The 19,059-nt window shown below is 57.1% G+C and overlaps 1 protein-coding gene across 1 annotated transcript; it reads left to right on the top strand.

The window, feature by feature from the left end:
* The first annotated feature begins 17,561 nt into the window (after positions 1-17,561).
* Positions 17,562-18,710, top strand: NEUROD2 (neuronal differentiation 2). The gene has a single exon (XM_004434574.3). The coding sequence runs from the start codon at positions 17,562-17,564 to the stop codon at positions 18,708-18,710; it is 1,149 nt and encodes a 382-aa protein (XP_004434631.1).
* The last annotated feature ends 349 nt before the right edge of the window (positions 18,711-19,059 follow it).

Below are 19,059 nucleotides of genomic sequence, written 5' to 3'. Positions count from 1 at the left end.
CTTCCATGATGTACCCTGGATTCACGTGTCTCCTGCTTTTTCTACCCAGATCTAAAGGGGGCTACAGAGCCAGCCCAGGGGACAGAGTTGGGGGTGCTGGGGGCTGCCTGTACCAGTACACATGCCATCACGTGTGTGAGTTTGATGCATTCAGGAACAGAGCTGAGGGGAGAGGTGCGTGTGCTCATCTCTGAGGTGTGAGCCTCGCTCTCTCTGCAGAGGTGTGTGTGTGTCTCTGGAGGGGGAAAGGAGAGGAGCCAGCCCTGTGGGTTGGAGTGTCCCTGTTTGTCTGTCCAGACCCTGGGTATCTTTGCAGAAGCTGGTGTTTCCCTCTGCAGGCCTGTGGGTGAGGGTCATAGTGCCTCTCTGTGGTGCTGAGAGGGTGCGTGTGTAGACGTGTACATATTGTACGTATGCATGTGTCTTCCTGGGGCTCTGTTTGTGTTGGCTGTGTTCTCTCCTAGTCACACTCAGGCTTGGAACAGTCAGGAGCCCTCCCTCTCACCCCTCCAGCAACTTTTCCACTCCAGCCCCAGCATGCTGGGTCTTTGGCAAAGCGAGGAGGGAGCAAGAAGCCAGAGGAGTCGTGTGGAAATGGGGTCAGGGGCACGATGTCGTGTCCCAGAGTCAGTGCCCACTCTGGGCATGAGGGAGAGGGTGGCAGGAGGGCAGAGCTTTGCTCATGGGAGCTGGAAGTCCTGGCCACTGGGCTCCACTCCTCCCAACCCTAGACCTGGCTCAAGTCCTGCTGTGTTTGTTGACTTATATGCTTGTTGGGAAATAGCTGGATGCCAGGTTGCTGGCCCAGGGGTGTGGGCATCTCTGGCAGCCCCTGGCTTGGCCCAGACCCCTCTTCCAGATGGGGTGTGGTGGGGAGTGGCAAAGACCAGTTTGGCAGGGCCTTGGGAGGAAATAAGGAGGTCCTGAAAGTCAGAAGGGGCACAGGAAAGGTACAGCTCAGGTAGTAACCTGAGTGGCCACGGGGCCAAGCGCAGGGTGAGGGGCCTGTGGCCTCCAGTGCTGGGGGGTGGGAACATCCTGGTGTGGGATGAAGGGAACAGAGGACAACTGGTTGGGTGATGAGGACAGGGACAGGGAGTATCACCACCAGTTGCACCTCGGAGCCCATCAGAGCTGAGAAGCCCTTGGGGACCATGGTAGCTGAAGCTCATTTGACCAGGGAGGACTTGTTTACGGAGGTTCTGCCAAAAGGATTTGAGGTCTGGGAGGTCTTGAATCAGGAAAAATTCCCCTGACCCAGGCTGGGGCAGCTGGTAAGGCAGCCTCTCCCCTCTCAGCCAGGCCTGGAAGATGAGCTCTTTGGGAGTGGAAAGAAGGGTCTTTACCCTCTTTCCCCAGCCTTTGCCCAGGCACCCACAGCTCTGGCTGTCAACCCTGGGGCCAGGAGGAATGGGGAAGACTGGCTGACAGAGGTACAGGCACAAGGCACAGACAGGAAGGAGGAGGAAGGGAAGGAAGGATAAAAGAGACAAGAGGTGAGAGAGAGAAAGGAGGGAGGTAGGAAAAATCGAGAAGAAAGAGACAGAGAAAACACATGTGAGAGATGGAGAGACAAAGGGAGACAGAGAAAGCCTCATGCTGGAGAGAGGCAGGAGACAGCGATGGAGAGAGTAAAAATAGCTCAGCATTAAGATAATTGCAGCTCACAGCTCTGCCCTCCGTTAGGAATTAAATGAGGTTTTATTACTTTGATTTTTCTCTCCTGGATCCTACGCGACTTCTCAAGAACTTGGGGAAAAGTTTTTCAGGTGGGCGGCCAGGTAGCGGGGGCTGCGTGGGTAACAGAGGAGGAAGGGAAGGACTTCTAGGAGCTGGGGGAGGTCTGGGTAGGGGCGAGGAGTGGGCAGCCCTGGTGAGGATGGGGGAGCCCAGCAGGCGCTGGGGTAGGCGGCCAGGGTCAGGCACATCACAAGGGGCTGAGAGGCAAGGGGCCAGGGTGACCTCCATTCTCTTGACTTAGAATTAATCATATGCAAATGAGATGTAAAAATAATATGCCACTCCTCGATTATTATTCTTGAGTTAGAAGCACAGGCGTTTGGGTCCAAGGAACAGGCTCAAGACCTTGTTTGACTTAACTCTGATTGAACTATGGGTCTTTGTGCTTGGACTGACAAAAAAAGTTTATCATAGGGTGTCTATTAAGGTATCACAGGCCTCAATGCGCTGTTTTGAGCACACAATTTCTCTTCACATCATTGCCTGGTGCCTGCCACAGTGCCCGGCATACAGGAGGCACTATTCACCTTCTCCGCAAGTGTGAGGTCTTTTCCCTCTTTCTGGGAGGCGGGGAGAGTGGACAATCGCGAATATTCCTTCCCTTCCCCCAAGCAAGTTACAGTCTCGTGGACAGAACATAAACTGGGGAGTTGGACAGACCTGGGTAGGAATCTTAGGTCTGTAACTTACTGTGTGACCTTAAACAAATTTCTGAGCCTCTCAATGCCTCCGTGTCCTCGTGTTCAAACCTACCTCCCATGGTAGCTGTGACAATTCAATAAGATAAAACTAACAAAGCCCCCAGCCCAGTGCAGGGCTCCTGACAGGTCTTCAATCAACGGTCCAGACTCCCTGGAGCTCTAGGGATGCAGTTCCCAAAAGGGCCAGAAGGTGGCGGAGTCGGCCAGGGTTTGGGCGGCTGCGCCGCTGGCACTCCGGGTCTGTAGTTGGGCATCACACCGGTGACCTTGGCACCATGGAGCTGAGCCGAGCTGGCCGGGTTGGCATGTGGCAGCTGGAAGGGAGGCCCCGGAAGCCCCGGGAAGCAACCTTAGAGAAGCCGGGGAGCGCTAGCTGGGTACACTGGGGCATCTGTCCCTGCCGCTGCTGGTGAGGAGGAGATGGGGGAGGAGGGAGGAAAGAATTCCAAGGCCCTCCTCTGGGGAAACCCGTAGACGCTGAGAGGAGAGGGCGAGGGCACCCTCAGCCGGGACAATGGTGGCACCAGGACAGGTGGGCAATCATCTGAGATGTTCATTCACACACTCATTCATTCATTCATTCATCCATCATCCATCCCTTTACTCATTCAATAAATTCACATTGGGTGCTTTTTTTTCAAATCAACTTTACTGAGTTAGAGTTTATATACAACAAAATGTACCAATTTAAAATATATATTTCTATGAGTTTTTGAAAATTTTATGCATGTGACCACTACCACAATACAGATATAGAATATTTTCACCACCCCAAAACATTCTCTTTTGCCTCATCCAAGTCAACCTCCCCTCCCCCCTCATTGGATGTATCATAACTCTTAGCACATTATTTTGAGACGTGTCCTTGCCACCATCTGTCTTTCCATCATCATCTGCCTGCCACAGTGCCCAGAATACAGTAGGCACTACACGCTGTAGAGGGGATGGATTGAGGAATGAATGCATAGATGAACACATAAGTCATATAAATTGACGACAGGTGACATATGGAGCATTTACTCTGTGCTGAGCACTGGGCTAGGCCTCTTATATGTGTTATCTCATTTAATGCTCATTGGTATCATTCCATTTTACAGATGAGGCAAATGAGGCTCAGAGCTTTTGCCCGGATCCTGCGTTCAAACACAGACAGTCTGACTCCAGAGCTCTCACTCTTTACTGCTGCCTTTAATACACTCAGAATGGGCCAGTGGAAGATAGCTTGCGTGCACTGGACTAGGCTTCTCTCTTGCTCAGCATTGGACCCGGTTTCTCCCTGGCCCAGCCCAGTTTGGACCGGTCTCCGGGGGAAGCAGAAATCAGCGTGCTGAGGCTTCCCTCTGGTGGCAGACATGAGTCCAGCGGTATCTTTGCCCTCTGGCGCCCCCAGGTGGGATGTTGTTAAGGAGAGCGAGCAAGCAGGCAGCCCACAGTGGGGGCAGCCTCAGCCCCGGGCACCTGGAGACCCCTCGCTCTGGCCACTGCCTGGTGCCCCCCGAGGTGCCAGCTGAGGCTGCCCCCGAAGAATGCCAGCTGCCGAAGCCCGCCGCCTCCCACCCCCTCCACCAGCTTCACACACACTCCAATCCCGGTCCAGTCGGCTGCTTCCATTCCCTGAAGAAGAGGCCCTAAAGTTAAAACAGCTGTTAATTTATAAACCAATTTTTCCGTGACTGCTTAATAAATCGCCAGCAGCTGCTCTGCCCCCTCCTCCTGCCCAGGCACCCGGCCCGGAGGGCTGCATGGAGAAGCTCAGAGCTGCCAGCCTGCCCCTCCTGCCTCCTTCCCCCAACTCCCTTACTTGCCTCATTCTCCCAGGAACTGGGCGTGTGTGGGGGAAACCCTGATGAACCCAGCTTCTCTGGGCTTCAGTGGAGTGGAGAGGTGAGGATGGTTTTTCTTTCCTAGTGGGCTGCAGCCTAAAGGCCATCCCTTCCAATGCCCTATAAACCCTACCCACCACTCCCAGGCCAGAAGGTAGGTGTCAAAGGTTACCTTAGTTCCAGGGAGATGAGGGTGTCCAGATTCCCTAGAGAAGTTCCCCTGAGCCACTGGGAGGTAAGGGGACCCTGGGCTCGTCTCTGAGAGCACTGGAATCTCAGTTCCCTGTATCAGGGTGGTCCCCCCGACAGATGCTAACCGGCTCCCTGACCCTGCTGTTCTCTCAAGGGTGGGCTGGGAGGGGGCAAGGAATGCGGGGATGCCCACACACTCCCATCCCCAGGATGATGAGAGGAGGGATTCAGGCCTCCTGAACATTCACTTTGGCCAACTTCCACTAGCATATAAAAGGTACCATGAAAATCCACGTGGGGTGGGGGCCATGTGAATGGTAGGCATGAGGCATGTTCTTTCTCTGCATCTGCAAGTTCCAAAGGCACCCAGAGGAAAGGCCTGCTGCCTTTCCACTATGATCCCTGACTCAGCTGGGCAAGGAGGTCAATCCGGCCATGCCCTTATAGCCACAAGGAGCTCAGCAGGAAAGGGGGAGCAGGGCGGTAAAGCACACCAGGTCAGGAGTTCAAATCCTGGTCTCCCACTTACTAGCTGTGTGACCTTGGGCAAGTAACTTAACCTCTCTGTCCTTCCTCGGTGTCTCCATTTATAAAATAGGAATAATAATTACAGAATTGTTGTGAAAATTAAATAAACTGATGCACATAAAGTGCCTGGCACATAGTATGTGCTTACAAAGCCACGCTTAGTATTATCTTCTCATCCCCCTGCTGGAAAGAGCAGAGGCTGGATCTCCTGGGGCCCCCTAAGTGGCAAATCTTGGGGTGGGGGTGCTCAGGAGATTTCCCGTGGAAATGGGGCATGTAGGAGTGCTGGACAGAAAAAGCCCGACCAGGATTCCTGAGCTATATGCTTCTGACTGGGCTTTCTTATTCTGGGCCCTTCTGTTCTCCCCCCATCCGTCTACCCCCTACCTCCTCCCGACTCCGGTAGCCATGGCCCTTCCCCAGCCTTCTTCTTGGGAAAGAAGGATAAGCTTCCACTCCACTCCAGCTCCTGGAAACCCCACCTCTCAAGAAGCAAGTTCTCCCCCCAGTCTAACTGTCTAACCGAAAACCCTTCCATTTCTTCTTTTGGTCTCTCATCAGCAGGGGCTGCCATGACCCTTTCCTGCCCCACCTCCAGTGGGATGGGGAGGCATCAGAGAGAGAGCCTGCTGGACTCTGTTGTCACACAGGTCCAGTGTGAGCCTGGCCTTGCTACATCCTCCCTGTGTGCCCAGAACAACTTAGTCAACCTCTCTGAGCCTTGGGTTCCCCAGCCCTAGAATGGGGAGACTCCCAGAATATACCTCCTGGGTTGTTGTGTGTGTGTTGAATGCGACAATGCCCATGAAGTTCTTAGCACAGGGTCTGGCTCTCAGCAGGTGATGAGGACGTGGCAGAGAGAGGTGGCAGAGAGTAGTGGAAAGAACCCAGATGCCAGAGCTGGACTGTCCAGGTTCAAATCCCACTCCACTACTTGCAGCTGAGTGACCTTGCACAGGTCACTTAACCTTCCCACACCCCTGTTTCTCCATAAAATGGGAACTGTAACACAGCCTGTGTCACTGGGTGGTTGTAAGACATCAGGGGTTCTCAGAACAGTTCTCCAGCTAAATAAATGTTTGCCCAGATTAACAGTACCGTTAGTTGCTGTTATGATTATCATTGGCCCCCACTAGATCACTGACCCCTTTTAGGCTTTGCCCCACCCAGGGGCTTGTTGATGGCAGAAGGTGGGAGGGTGAGCAGAACCAGACTGGAGACCGTGGTATTGGGGATCCCATCTCAGGGCGGGCCCGCAGTCTCCACTTCTTCAGTGTTCTCACTTCTGGCATCCCCCTGGACACTGGCTTGGGCACGATCAGGAGGCACAACCCTCTGTGTCCTCGAGTCAGTGGTCCTGTAAAGCAGCCAGCCCCTCCCGGTGCCCAGGTCCTGACTACCTCCTGGAAATAAAGCAGGGTCCCAGGGGCCCACTCAAGCCCAGGACTGCTTTGCCAGGGTGCCAGCTGGTGCCACAGGGGCAGGGCAGCAGTTTGATGATGTGGAAAGGGAAGGTTGGAGGCACCCCCAGCCTCGGTGGCCCCCACCAGAGACAAGAAAAGACTGGGCCACCCAAGACCTCCTACTAGCTTCCTTACCCCCAGGACAGGCAGAGGTGAGAGCTAAGCTTGGGCCTGTCCAGTGCCTCAGTTTACTCAGCCATCCTGTACGTGGAGTCTTCATTTCTGTCTCCCTTTGGCATTGGCCTCTCACAGCTCCTTGCCTTAAAGAAACCGAGCTCAGCCTCCTCCTCCCGCCAGGATTCTCTCCTTAAAAGCCACCCAGGAGGACACTTAGCCCCAGAGGGGAGAGGAAAAGCCAGCCGCATGCTGGAGACCGCCTCTGCAGGACGTGGGGCTGCATCTCCAAGCACGCCCAGGGCGCCGGCCCCGCCGGGCTCGCCCCGCGCTCCCCACCCCTGCCCCTTCCCGCCGCCACTGGCCCTTTAAGAGCCTCTCCGCGCGCTGCCGTCCCGGATCAGCCAGAGAGACCATTAAAATTTTATGCAGAATGAAAATGGGCCAGGTCTCCAGCTTCCTCGCTCCCATCCAATGATTTATTACTCGCAAATACCACAGAACTAATTAGTATAGTAATTAATTAATACGCATTTGCATATTTGCATGTGCAATTAGTGCAGTGGAGTGATTACTGGGAGAATGAGGGGCCCCGGATTGTCAGATGTGAGAGGGAAGTGGCCTGGAAAAGAGTTAGTGGGAATGAACTTTGTAGGGAGCGCGAAGGCGGGGAGGGAGGGGGAGGCGAGCGGGGCGAGGCGGGGGCGCTGGGGCGCAGGGGCGCCTCTCCCGGGCGCAGAGCGGCCGCGCCGGGGAGCGTCAGGCCCGGGCCCGCCCGCGGCTACCGGACGCCGGTCGGGGGTCGTGACCTGGGCGCCCCCGCCCCGCCCCCGCTGCGTGGCACGGCTCCAAGCGCGCGCCTGATTGTTATGCATTGTGTTTCTTGTTGCGAACGGAGCCGGGCGGAATGGGGCTGGCACAAGCTGTTTCCCTGCCACGCGGCGGTGGCACCTTAAAGGGGCAGCGTCCTCTTCTCACCGCCGCCGGCCCGCCTCCGCCCCCGCCTCCGCCGACCGAGCCGCCCGCTGAACCCCCTTCCAGGAGGCGACCGGCGGCCCAAGCCAGGCTCGGGGAGAGAGGGCACGCGCGGAGGCCGCCCAGGAGGTGGCTCGGCCCCAGGGGGCGCGGGGCACGTGGCGAGGGAGCCTGGCGGCAGGAAGTCAGGCTTCAAGCCGGGAATGGGCGGCTGGGGCGCGCCGGGCCCTGGGCCAGGCGCGGGGCGGGGGCGGTGAGGAGAGAACCAGGAGACAGCCAGGACGAGAAGGACGGGGAGGAGAAGGAGCTAGTGGCAGGGGCCCACTGGGTGCTAGGTGCCTCCTCATAGGAAGCTGCTTCGCTTCTAATCCTCACAAAGATTCTGTGAGGTAGGGCTCCTTATTCCCATTTTACAGACAGAAGAACAGAACAGTGTCACAGGCTGCTAGTGGTCAAGTGGTAAAGCTGGAGTTCCAGCTGGTCCGTCCATCCCCAAGTGCTCAACGTGGTGCCAAGGGCCGGAAAAGGGAGCGACATTTCCTCAGGGGGCATCAGGGAGGACTTCCTGGTGGAGGAAGCATCTCACTGAGCCTGCAAGGGTGAGGAGGCCACCTTCTGAAGGAGCTGAGGGAAGGGGGATGCAGGATGGTTAAACCCCATGTTTAATGTCACCACCCTTCCACGTGTAGAGAGGGAGCCCTCACTCACCCATGAGTAGAACTTTGGAGACCCAGGTCAGGGCACTAGCTCCTGTGACTTGGGGGCCTGGACAAAGTGCAAACCCTGGGCACCAGTCCTTCCCGGGTCACCCTCCTTTCCCTCTCTATTGCAGGAGCTGCTGGTCCCACAGTGTGGAGATAATGGGGGGTTCAGAGAAAGGAATACAGTTTGTAATAGTGAATAAGAGCATGGGCTTTGCCACTTACTAGCTATGTGACCTTGGCACAGCAACCTTAACAGCCTCTCTGTGTTTCAGCATCCTCACCTTTAAGTGGAGGTAAGATGATGCCTGTGAAGCCCCGTGCCTGGCACAGATAACGCTCACCATTGTCATCATTACATTATTATGGATTACATAGTACATTACTACTGAGAGCTCTGAGGACCCCAAAGTGGGAATCGGGGTCATAGTTTCTAGTCCCAGCTCTGTTACTCACTTAATGTGTGACACCAGGCAAGTTGCTTCCCCTCTCTCTGCCGTGGTTTCCTTATCTGTAAAATGGGGCGTTGGTCCATGAGGCTTCTACCCCTGGACAGTTCCCTTCCCTCCCATGCCCACCCTGGCCCTTCAGGATGGAGAAGTAGGGAAGTAATGGCTAAGTCTCATTCACACTGTCCTGGGCTCCATCTAGTCTCCCAGAAGTTGAGCCAAGAGGTCTCTTGTTAAATGTGACCTCCTGGGGCCGGCCCCGTGGCGTAGCGGTTAAGTGCGTGCGTTCCGCTGCTGGCGGCCCGGGTTCAGAGCCTGGGTGTGCACTGACGCACCACTTGTCAGGCCATGCTGTGGTGGCGTCCCACATAAAGTGGAGGAAGATAGGCATGGATGTTAGCTCAGGGCCAGTCTTCCTCAGCAAAACGGGGAGGATTGGCATGGATGTCAGCTCAGGGCTGATCTTCCTCACACACACACAAAAAAATTGTGACCTCCTGCCCTGGCTGTGCCCTCCATGTACACCCCTACCATGGCCCTTTGAGGCTGTCCTCCTGTGAGTACCAGCACGGCTGCATCTGCGGGTTATTTGCGCCCACTGCCAGCCCGGGGTGCCCCCTGCACCCGTCCAGGGCTCAAGGGAGGCATCAGAGAACCATGTGGTATCAGGCCCCCCAAGTCCGCAGCCCAGATCCCTGGCTCGGATTTCCAGGAGAGGAAACCAGGAAATGCCCAGGGCACAGAGAAGTTCGCAGCGGGCCCGCCCGAAGGAGGGAGAGCCCAGGACACACATCCTGTCCTCTGCTTGTCCCACTGCCCTGCCCTGCCCATCAGGTGCCCACATCCCCCATCAATCACGTCTTAACCCCTCGAGTGCCCTTCATGACCGGCTGTCCTTTTCGTCCTCGAGTTGTCAGTGCTGACGTGGGCAGGTGGCACTATTCCCATTTTACAGGTGAGGATGCAGAGGGCCATGTGATTTAGACCAAGGTCAAGACCCTGGTAAGCCCGGTGCTCTTTTAGCCACCTCGAGCTCCCTCTTCATCTGACTGCCTTCCTGTGTGCACCCTTGAAGGGACAGGGGCAGGCCATCCCGACTGCTTTCTTGGAGAACTGACAAGAAAGGCAGAACCAAGATGTGGTGGTGAACAGAGCTCCAGGAACAAAGATTTTTAAATTTAAAATTTTTAATTTTTAAAGGTGATCAGGGGCTTAAGGTGAAATCAGCCCTGTCTGGACAGGCCCGTGGGCTGAGGCGGCACTGTCACACCTGTTAGCTCGGTTGACGTTATAGTCTGAGCAGGCAGGTCTTGTTGTAATTACCATGCCCATTTTACAGAGGGGAAGGCCGACTTCCATGTCAGTGCCGGGATCCGTAGGGAGGCTGAGGGCAAAGGAGGGAGAGTTTCGAGGAGGGGCTTCCTGTGTGTGGGTGTCCTGCTCTGGCTGCAGCATTCAGTTTCTGGGGTAGAACTGGCACTTCTTGCAACAGTGGCAGGACAGGCCTTTGATGTCACAAACACTTATTGAGGATATTCTCTGTGCCAGGCTCTAGGCCCAGTTCCTGCCTTCAAGGAATGTGCTGCCAGGTGGGAGACATCCATGAGGCAAAGGTCATGGCCTGTGCCCTTGTAGAGGTGTGCAGAAGGCATCAGGGGAGCCTGGGGAGGGGCATCTAACCCAGAGAGACTTCCTGGAGGAGGTGATGCTTAGGCTTAAAAGATGGGGAAAGGTAGAGAGGACAGCCTGAGCAAAGGCTCACAGTCATGAGGCTTGTGAAAGCAGAAGCAGTTTAGAGCTGCTGAGGGGCAGGGGTCAAGACAGGGACAAGTGTCGAGGGAGAGTTGAGCAGCAGCCAGATCAGGGGTGTCCCTAAGGAGCATGGCCTGATTCTAGGGGTTATGGGGAGCTGTTGAAGGTACCTGAGTAGGAGAACACCACGTTCAGATTTGCCTTTCAGATAGGATGGGCAGGATGGGCAGCCTTGGTCCTGTGCAGGAAGCCACAGGAGCGAGGGCCTGTGGGAAGTGAGGCCTTCCCAGAGGAGGAGGGCCTGGGCTGGGTCCATAAGACAGAAGGGTTCTGAGATGTTGGGGAGTGGCTTCGGGGAGCAGCATCAGCAAAGAAAAGGCAGCAGGAGTAGGACTCAGCCCTGTCCCTGGACCTCGTCTCCCCTCCCCTCAGGGAGTTTCATCCACCCCATGCAGGGTCAGAGTGGGGTGGGGTAGGAAGGAGAGGGGCTCTGAGCCTGCAGAGAGGTGTGAGGCCTGAGCAGGGGGGTCTACAGCTGGGAGGGAACACCCTGGGTGGGGGAGGCACTGTAGGCCTCATGTGGCCTCAGAACCAGAGCTTGGTGTCCAGGGAATGTGGGTGGGCACTCCCCAGCTCAGCCTCCACGCCCTAAGCCCTCTCTCTGAGGGCCACTTTGGGGGGAATCTGTGACCCCCCCCCCCATCCCAAGTCTACCTCCCCAGACTGAAATTTGTGCAAAAAACAGGAGGAGGGGTCTGGGGGCTCTGGGCTGGACCCGGGACCATGGGCCTTACTGCCTTAAGAGATTCTCCAGAGAAAGGCTCAGTACCCCAAACCCTCTAAGCCAGCCAGGCATTAATGCAACAATTATTTATTGAGCACCAACTCAACACAATCTGTGTGAAGCACTGAACTATTGAAATATGAAACAAGTAGCCACCACTGTCGAGTCAGGGAGACAGATGAGTAAATGGATCCTCCTAACAGGTGGTAAGGACTGAAGCTGCCCTGCCTGGAGAGGTCAGGGAAGGCTCCCAGGAGGAGGTGTCCGGGAAACACCTTGGTGAGGAATGAGGATGAGTTTGAGGGAGACTCAGGGATCAGTGCCCATCAGGGAAGGAGCTCTTACCTGAAACACAGGGCTCAGAAGCCAGAGGTCAAAGGTTATAGGGCAAAAGTCACTCCCCTTTTGAAGCAAAGGAACAATCCCGAGGGTGCTGACTGGCTTTGCTGGAAGACTATCGGATCTCCTTCATTGCCCTTTGTCCTGGGTTGGGGGTGGGGGGGAAGAAGGATGCAGCAGGGATCTGACCCAGGACTCTCAGCATCATGCCGGGCCCCATGGGCCTGTGCCCACTCATCTTTGGGTGGGGCCTAGGCCCAGAGTGGGAGCCCAGGGAGCAGGCAAAGGAAGTGGAGGAGCGTCCTGGTAGTAGCTGGAGGTCAGGACAGGAGGTCAGCACAGAGGAGGGGGGCTACACCTCACTGGTCCTCCCCCTCCCCCTCCCCGGTGGCACCACGAGGCACGCAGCCGCATATCACCCGTGCCAGCCCTCACCTCCCGGCAACGTCGCCGCATTCTCAGCCACGCCATCTGGCGTGCCCGCCGCTCCCCAGAACACTGCGGCGGGTGGGGGGAGGGGGCAGCGGGGCAGGTGCCCACCCCAGAGCCAGGAAGAAGCGGCAGGTCCCCCTCCCCCAAGGTCTTTTTGGACTTGAGGTGGGGCAGGGGGCTGGTGAAGGGGGTGGCAGTGTTCTTATGCTTCAGGAAGAAGCTTTGAGCATCTCGAACTGATGGAACAGGCGCCGTCTGAGCAGTGCCAGCCTGCCCCCTCCCCTTCCTCCTTCCCCCACAGCACAGCTAATGCCAGGAGCACAGGTCCTCAGAGGGTCTCTAAATTCCTGCCCTTTCCCTCACATCCGAGGTGGGGGTGGGGAGAATAGGCCGCCCCCTCCTGACCACACTCCCGCCCTCATTCTTCACCTGCCTGCCCACCTCAGCCCGAGGAGGCCCCAGGAGATGGATGTAGATGGCTGAGGCCAGGGAATGGGCACCTGGGTTCTAACCCACCTGCTCCCCATGGCTTGGCACTTTGGTGGGAAATCAAGTCTCCTTCTCCAGCACACTTGCCCCCATGGATCTTATTTGGGGCATGGTGGTGGTGGCAGCTGACGAAGTGTCCTCTGGGTGTCAGAGTGGAGTGGAGCCTTTACAGATTTATGTGTCCATGTATTTATTTTGGTGGAGCAGGAGGTGTAATGAGAGCAGTTTTATAGAACATTCATTCTGTCCCCTGAGCAAGAGTCCCCTAGACTGCTCAGGAATGACATAACCTCTCCCTCTCTTTCTACTCCTCACTCTCAGCCCCCCTCACCCTCTTGCCCCCCATCAGGACCTAAGCCTGCACAAAATGGCCGCCACCCCTCTGAGGCAGCCATTTTAGGTGCCCAGACTGTGGCCTCCCTTGGGATGGGGCTATGTCTCCATGGGAACCTCAGACCCTCGGCTCCCAGCTCCCTGGATGGGGGTGGGCAGCAGAAATGGGAGTCTTCCAGGCCTGGCTGAGGTGCCCACCATTCCCCTTTCCCTCTCAGAGACCTGGAGGGGACTAGGCCCCTCACCAACTCCCTTCCCCCAATGCCAGGGGGAGGAACAGATGGCATCTCTGGGTGTCCTTCTCCTTCCGTCTCCTTCCTTCCATTTCTGGCTCTTTCTGTCTCTCTGTCACTGCATCTCTGCATCTCTGGGTGTACAGAGAGGAGCATGTATGTCCCTGTATGTTCATACTTGTTTGTGTGTGTGTGGACACGTGTGTGTTGTACCCCTTTCAAGCCCATGTCTGAGGCGGACCCATCCCACACCTCCCTCTGTTCCAATTTTCCCCTGTTTTTTATTGTATCTTCTAAAAAAAAAAGTTGAAATGTGTCGAGTGAGAAAAACTTGTTCCATTTTTCTGAAGGAAGAAAAGGCAGGGGCAGGAAACAGACTGAGAGGAATGGAGTTCCCCATACCCCCACATACACCTCCCCCCACCCCTGACTCAGGCCTCCTTCTCTAGGGGGCTGCGCGGGGGCTTCTCAGACCCAGAGAGCTGAGGTCATTCCTGACAGGAGACAGGGGAGGGATGGAAGGACCTCCCAAGGGTTCACCTGTCCTGAGCAAGGTTCAGCCTCCTGCCTACAGCAGAAAGCAGAACCGCTCGGGGCCTCTGAGGCTTAACCTAGCCCTCATGTCCAAAGGAGAGGGCAGGGGGTATCTTTCTACCCCAAGGAAGCATTCATTCACTTACTCATCCATTCATTCAGCCATTAATTCAACAAAAACTCAGTTCCTATATAGACAAAGCATTCTGAATGTGTATGTGTGTGTGGGGGGGTATGTGCAAGAAATTAATAAATTAATATTGTAAAGCATGTTACAGTTTACAAAGTGCTTTAATAAAAATGAGAGCTGGCATTTATTGAAGGTTCACTATATTGCTGCCCTGTGCTAAACTCATTACACGTATTATCCCCTTTAGTACTAACAACAGCTCTATGAGGGGGGGTAGCATAATTATCCCCATTTTACAGATAGGGAAATCAAGGCTGAGAGAGGTTACATGTAACTTGCTCAAGGCATTCAGCATTCTTTAAAGCTGGTAAGTGGGGGTGGCCAAGAATCAGAGCCCAAAGCATGTGCATGTAACCAAAATCATACAACTGGGGGGCTCTGGAAGGGCCATGTGCCAGGATTGAAGACCTCACCCTCAGCAAAGGGACAGTAAAGCCTTTGAGGCTGTGCCCAAACTTAGACGGGCCTGGCCAGCACTCCTGAGTCTCTTCTCCCCCTGAGGCCTATCCTTTGGCCTCTCTCTCTGCCATGCTCAGAATGCCCCAAACCATCTGCCATAGGTGGGATTCTACTTTCCCAGACCTAAGATCCTTGAATGGAGGAAAACTTACCATTGGTTTCGCATTCTTAGTGACCACTGAGGCAGATTGTGGGGTTGTAGAAGGAGCACTGGGCTGGGAGTCAATTCCCTGGATTCTAGACCCAGTTCTGCTCTCCGCTTGTGTGTTCCTGGGCAAGTCAGTTCCCAACATGGGCCTCTGTAAAAGGATGTGTTGGGACTGTGCATTCTGAGGCTCCTTTCAGTTCCCAGCCAGGTGCCTCTGAGAGCCTCAGACAGCACCAGAGCCCCTTCTCCAAGGCCTCCTTAGCCACTGTGCCTCTATTTAGAACCTAATTCATTATACCAGGCATCAAATCAGTGTCTTATCAGGCCAAGACTCCTCTGGAAGCTCCTACAGGGAGAAAATGTATCTGCCCAGGGTGAGGGTGACGCCTCAGTTCTTGCACCACCATAGTGCTTGGCAAATGGGTGACATCAAAGTATGTGTGCTTAAGGTATAATTGAAGTTGTCTGTGCATATATAAGCTGAAGGAGGGGGGACAAGAAATGTGGATCTGAAACACACAAATGCCTGAATCAGCGTGTGGGCAAGGGTCTCTCTACACCTGCTCACACACGTATCTATCTGAGTAGGGGTGTGTATCCATTCTCTGCACCACAGAGTGAGGAACAGGTGTGTGTGTGTGTGTGTGTGTAAAGGTACCTCCTTAACTCCTGCCATCTACATCTGTGTCTGGCCCAGTGAGAGGGTTGAAAGGTGAGCTGTAAGATAAAACAGCAACTGCCTACCTTCCTTATCAAGACACCTGTCTGATCTGACCTACCTCGCCTTGGTCTCTCTCAGGACTGCTGGAGTTGGCTTCGATATTTTCAGTATTTTTTGCAGGGGGAATAGAATGCTTGAGTCTCCTCCAGGAACTTTAGGCTATTCCCAGCCCAGCCCCCTCCTCCCTCGAATAAGCAAGTCAGAGGGTCAGGAAAAAAAGCCCCTGGTGGCATGGTCACTTGTCTAGCAGGGGGAGGGGATGTTGGGGGGGGAGTGAGAGATTTCTGGGTTAGGAATCCAGTCTGAGACCTTCTCCCTCATTCCCAGATGGTGGCTGCACAGTGCAGAGGCTTATCCAAGGGGTTCCTCTCCACCCTCACCCCAACATACGTAAGCCCCCCAAACACCCTAGGAAATCTCTCCCATCGGCTGACTCCACAGATATACACACTGCCCCACAGATACACACACCCATGCAGAGACACAGACATCCAGGCAAGTCTTTCCTTTTCTCTGTCTTTCCCTTGGTTTGAATTTCGTTCAGCCACATATGTTGTGTGTGCGTGAGAGTGGGTGGGGGAGGGGCAGACAGGGATGAGGGATGGCATGGTGCCAACATCTACCTATGGGGCTTGGGCCAGGGACACCCTCCATGCCCACCCTGGGAGGGGGCCTCAGCTGTCCCTTTGTGGCTGAGGAGGTTCTTCTCTAGACCCGAGGGTCTGGTCCCTGACCTACCTTTGGGAGCCTGCAAGGGAGGAAATGGACAGAGCAGGACCCTGGAGGGAGCACAGAATTGGGGGCCACCAGAAAACCCCAATTTCCAGCCTTGCCACTCCATTGTTCCCATGTGGGGGATTCTATATCCAAGGGGGGCAATTCCTCCCACCTCCCTCTCAATCCCTGCTTTCCCTGCGTTGGGCGGGGAGGGGAGGGCGGCAGAGATATTTATTTATTTCTTTTATTTATTTAATTTTTTTTTTTTTTTTTTGGAGTAGAGAGTGACAGATGGCGGCGGGTCCCGGGGGAGCCGGCTCTCCCCCAATGCAGACGCATGCCAATCACCGTCTCTCATGTGATAGCTGCTGCCCGTGACGTGCCAAGCCCATATGGCCTGGCATAGAGGCTGGTACCCCGCCTGGTAGAGATGCCACACTCGCTCCGCGGTTCGCATGGCGCTCTGAAGACGCCGGCGCCCGCCGCCTTGAGGAGCCGCTGCCCCCGCTCCCTGAAGATGGGGGAACAATGAAATAAGCGAGAAGATTCCTCTTCTCCCCCCTCTCTCTCTTGTCCCCCTCCCCTCCCCCTCCCCTCTCCCCTTGACTCCTCTCCGAGGTAAGTTGTCCGAAAGGGAGCTAGATCTGACCTGCCGGTTGTGTGTGGGGGGGCTGCTTCGGCGGACGGGAGGGTCCCCAAATGCCCCCTTCCTGGGACGATCTCCTCTCATGGGGTGGGCATCGGAGGTGCCCTGGGTTACCTCTCTCCTAGGGGCTGCAGCTCAGGGGGCTGCAGAGGGAGGCGTCTCTGCCTGCGATGGGCTTGGGGAGGGGGGAAGCATGATCATGGGGGGTGGTGAAGAGGCTGAGGTGGGAACCCCCCCCCATGGTTGTCCCAGAGCAACCTGCGACCTTTCCCCATTACCAAAAAAAAGAAGCAAACAAACAAATCTGGATTTTTTTCCATCAATCCCGAAATACAACGAGATCTGAAGAGCCGTGTGGGAGGGAGGCAGTTTAAAGGGGGGAAGGGGGCCCCTGACCGCAGGGGAGACGGACGGGTCTCGCTTCTCTCAGTCTCCTCCCCACGCCCGGGCTCCTCGGTCCTCGCCGCCTGGAGCCGGCTCCGGGAGCTGGGGACACAACGGCTAGAAGAGAGGATCCTCCCGCCTCTGGAATTGGGGCTGTGGGGGTGGGGGCCGAGCCGAGGGCGGCGCGCGGCCAAGTTGCAAATTGGATTAGGGAGCGTGGGGGTGAGAGCCACGGGAGGGGTGGGGGAGCCGGGCCGAGGGGCCCGGGCCACCAGAGCCGCCGAGCGGGGCAGCTGTCCCCACCAGCGGCCGCCCAGCCTTCCTCCACCGCCGGGAGAGAACAGGCTTTCAGAGCGCGCGCGCCGCCTCCCCAGGCGAAGATATCTGTTCCCTAAAGCCCCTACTCCGTCCCTGCCCTGACACGGAGAAAACCCAAGCTCGGGGAGCGGCCCCTCATTCAGACGAGGGGCGGAGCTGGGGCCCAGCGCTGGGGAAAGGGCCTGGGCTGAGATCACGGGCGGGCTGCCGGGACAGGGCTGGGCCGGCTCTGGGTGGGGCAGGCGGACGAGGTGGGCATCCGGGCCCCCTGGGGAGGAACCTACAACAGACTTGGGGTTGGAGGTGGGTTATGGGGGAGGGCGGCAAGACCCCAGAGCGCCCCTTACTCTGTGCTATCTGTCTCCCCTTCCCGCCCGCGGGGCGCCCTCAGGCACCATGCTGACCCGCCTGTTCAGCGAGCCCGGTCTCCTCTCGGACGTGCCCAAGTTCGCCAGCTGGGGCGACGGCGACGACGACGAGCCGAGGAGCGACAAGGGCGACGCGCCGCCGCCGCCTCCGCCTCCGCCGGGGCCTGGGGCTCCGGGGCCCGCCCGGGCCGCCAAGCCAGTCCCTCTCCGTGCAGACGAGGTGCCGGAGGCCGCGCTGGCCGAGGTCAAGGAGGAAGGCGAGCTGGGGGGCGAGGAGGAGGAGGAAGAGGAGGAGGAGGAAGGACTGGACGAGGCAGAGGGCGAGCGGCCCAAGAAGCGCGGGCCGAAGAAGCGCAAGATGACCAAGGCGCGCCTGGAGCGCTCCAAGCTGCGGCGGCAGAAGGCGAACGCGCGGGAGCGCAACCGCATGCACGACCTGAACGCGGCGCTGGACAACCTGCGGAAGGTTGTGCCCTGCTACTCCAAGACACAGAAGCTGTCCAAGATCGAGACGCTGCGCCTAGCCAAGAACTACATCTGGGCACTCTCGGAGATCCTGCGCTCGGGCAAGCGGCCCGACCTGGTGTCCTATGTGCAGACGCTGTGCAAGGGTCTGTCGCAGCCCACCACCAACCTGGTGGCCGGCTGCCTGCAGCTCAACTCGCGCAACTTCCTCACGGAGCAGGGCGCCGACGGCACGGGCCGCTTCCACGGCTCGGGCGGCCCGTTCGCCATGCACCCCTACCCGTACCCGTGCTCGCGCCTGGCGGGCGCACAGTGCCAGGCGGCGGGCGGCCTGGGCGGCGGCGCGGCGCACGCCCTGCGGACCCACGGCTACTGCGCCGCCTACGAGACGCTGTATGCGGCGGCGGGCGGCGGCGGCGCGAGCCCGGACTACAACAGCTCCGAGTACGAGGGCCCGCTCAGCCCTCCACTCTGTCTCAATGGCAACTTCTCCCTCAAGCAGGACTCGTCGCCCGACCACGAGAAGAGCTACCATTACTCTATGCACTACTCGGCGCTGCCCGGCTCGCGGCCCACGGGCCACGGGCTGGTCTTTGGCTCGTCGGCTGTGCGCGGGGGCGTCCACTCGGAGAATCTCTTGTCTTACGATATGCACCTTCACCACGACCGGGGCCCCATGTACGAGGAGCTCAATGCGTTTTTCCATAACTGAGACCTCGCGCCTGCCCCTTTCTTTTTCTTTTGCCTTTGCCCACACCCCTGCCCCGGCCCCCCGCCCCCCGAGCGCAGGGGCATCCCCACCTACCCTGGCGCCGGGCACGGGGAGCAGGCCGCCGGTCCTGCCGCTCTCCTGGGCAGCGCAGTCCTCTTACCTGTGGGTGGCCCGTCCCAGGGGCCTCGCTTCCCCCAGGGGACTCACCTTCTCTCTCCCCAAGGGGTTCCCTCCTCCTCTTTCCCAGGGAGTCCCTCTCTAGGGACCCCTCTTTGGGCACTCCCTGGAGATCCCCCATTTCCAATCCCTACGCTTAGGTTTCTTCCTCCCCTTCCTCCCTGAAGGCCCA

Source organism: Ceratotherium simum, chromosome 16, assembly GCF_057802395.1.
Source record: "Ceratotherium simum simum isolate JZ-2026a chromosome 16, ASM5780239v1, whole genome shotgun sequence".
In the NCBI taxonomy this organism is placed as follows: Eukaryota; Metazoa; Chordata; class Mammalia; order Perissodactyla; family Rhinocerotidae; genus Ceratotherium; species Ceratotherium simum.
Note: the sequence above shows the minus strand (reverse complement) of the source record. Positions and strands in the feature narration are given on the sequence as shown.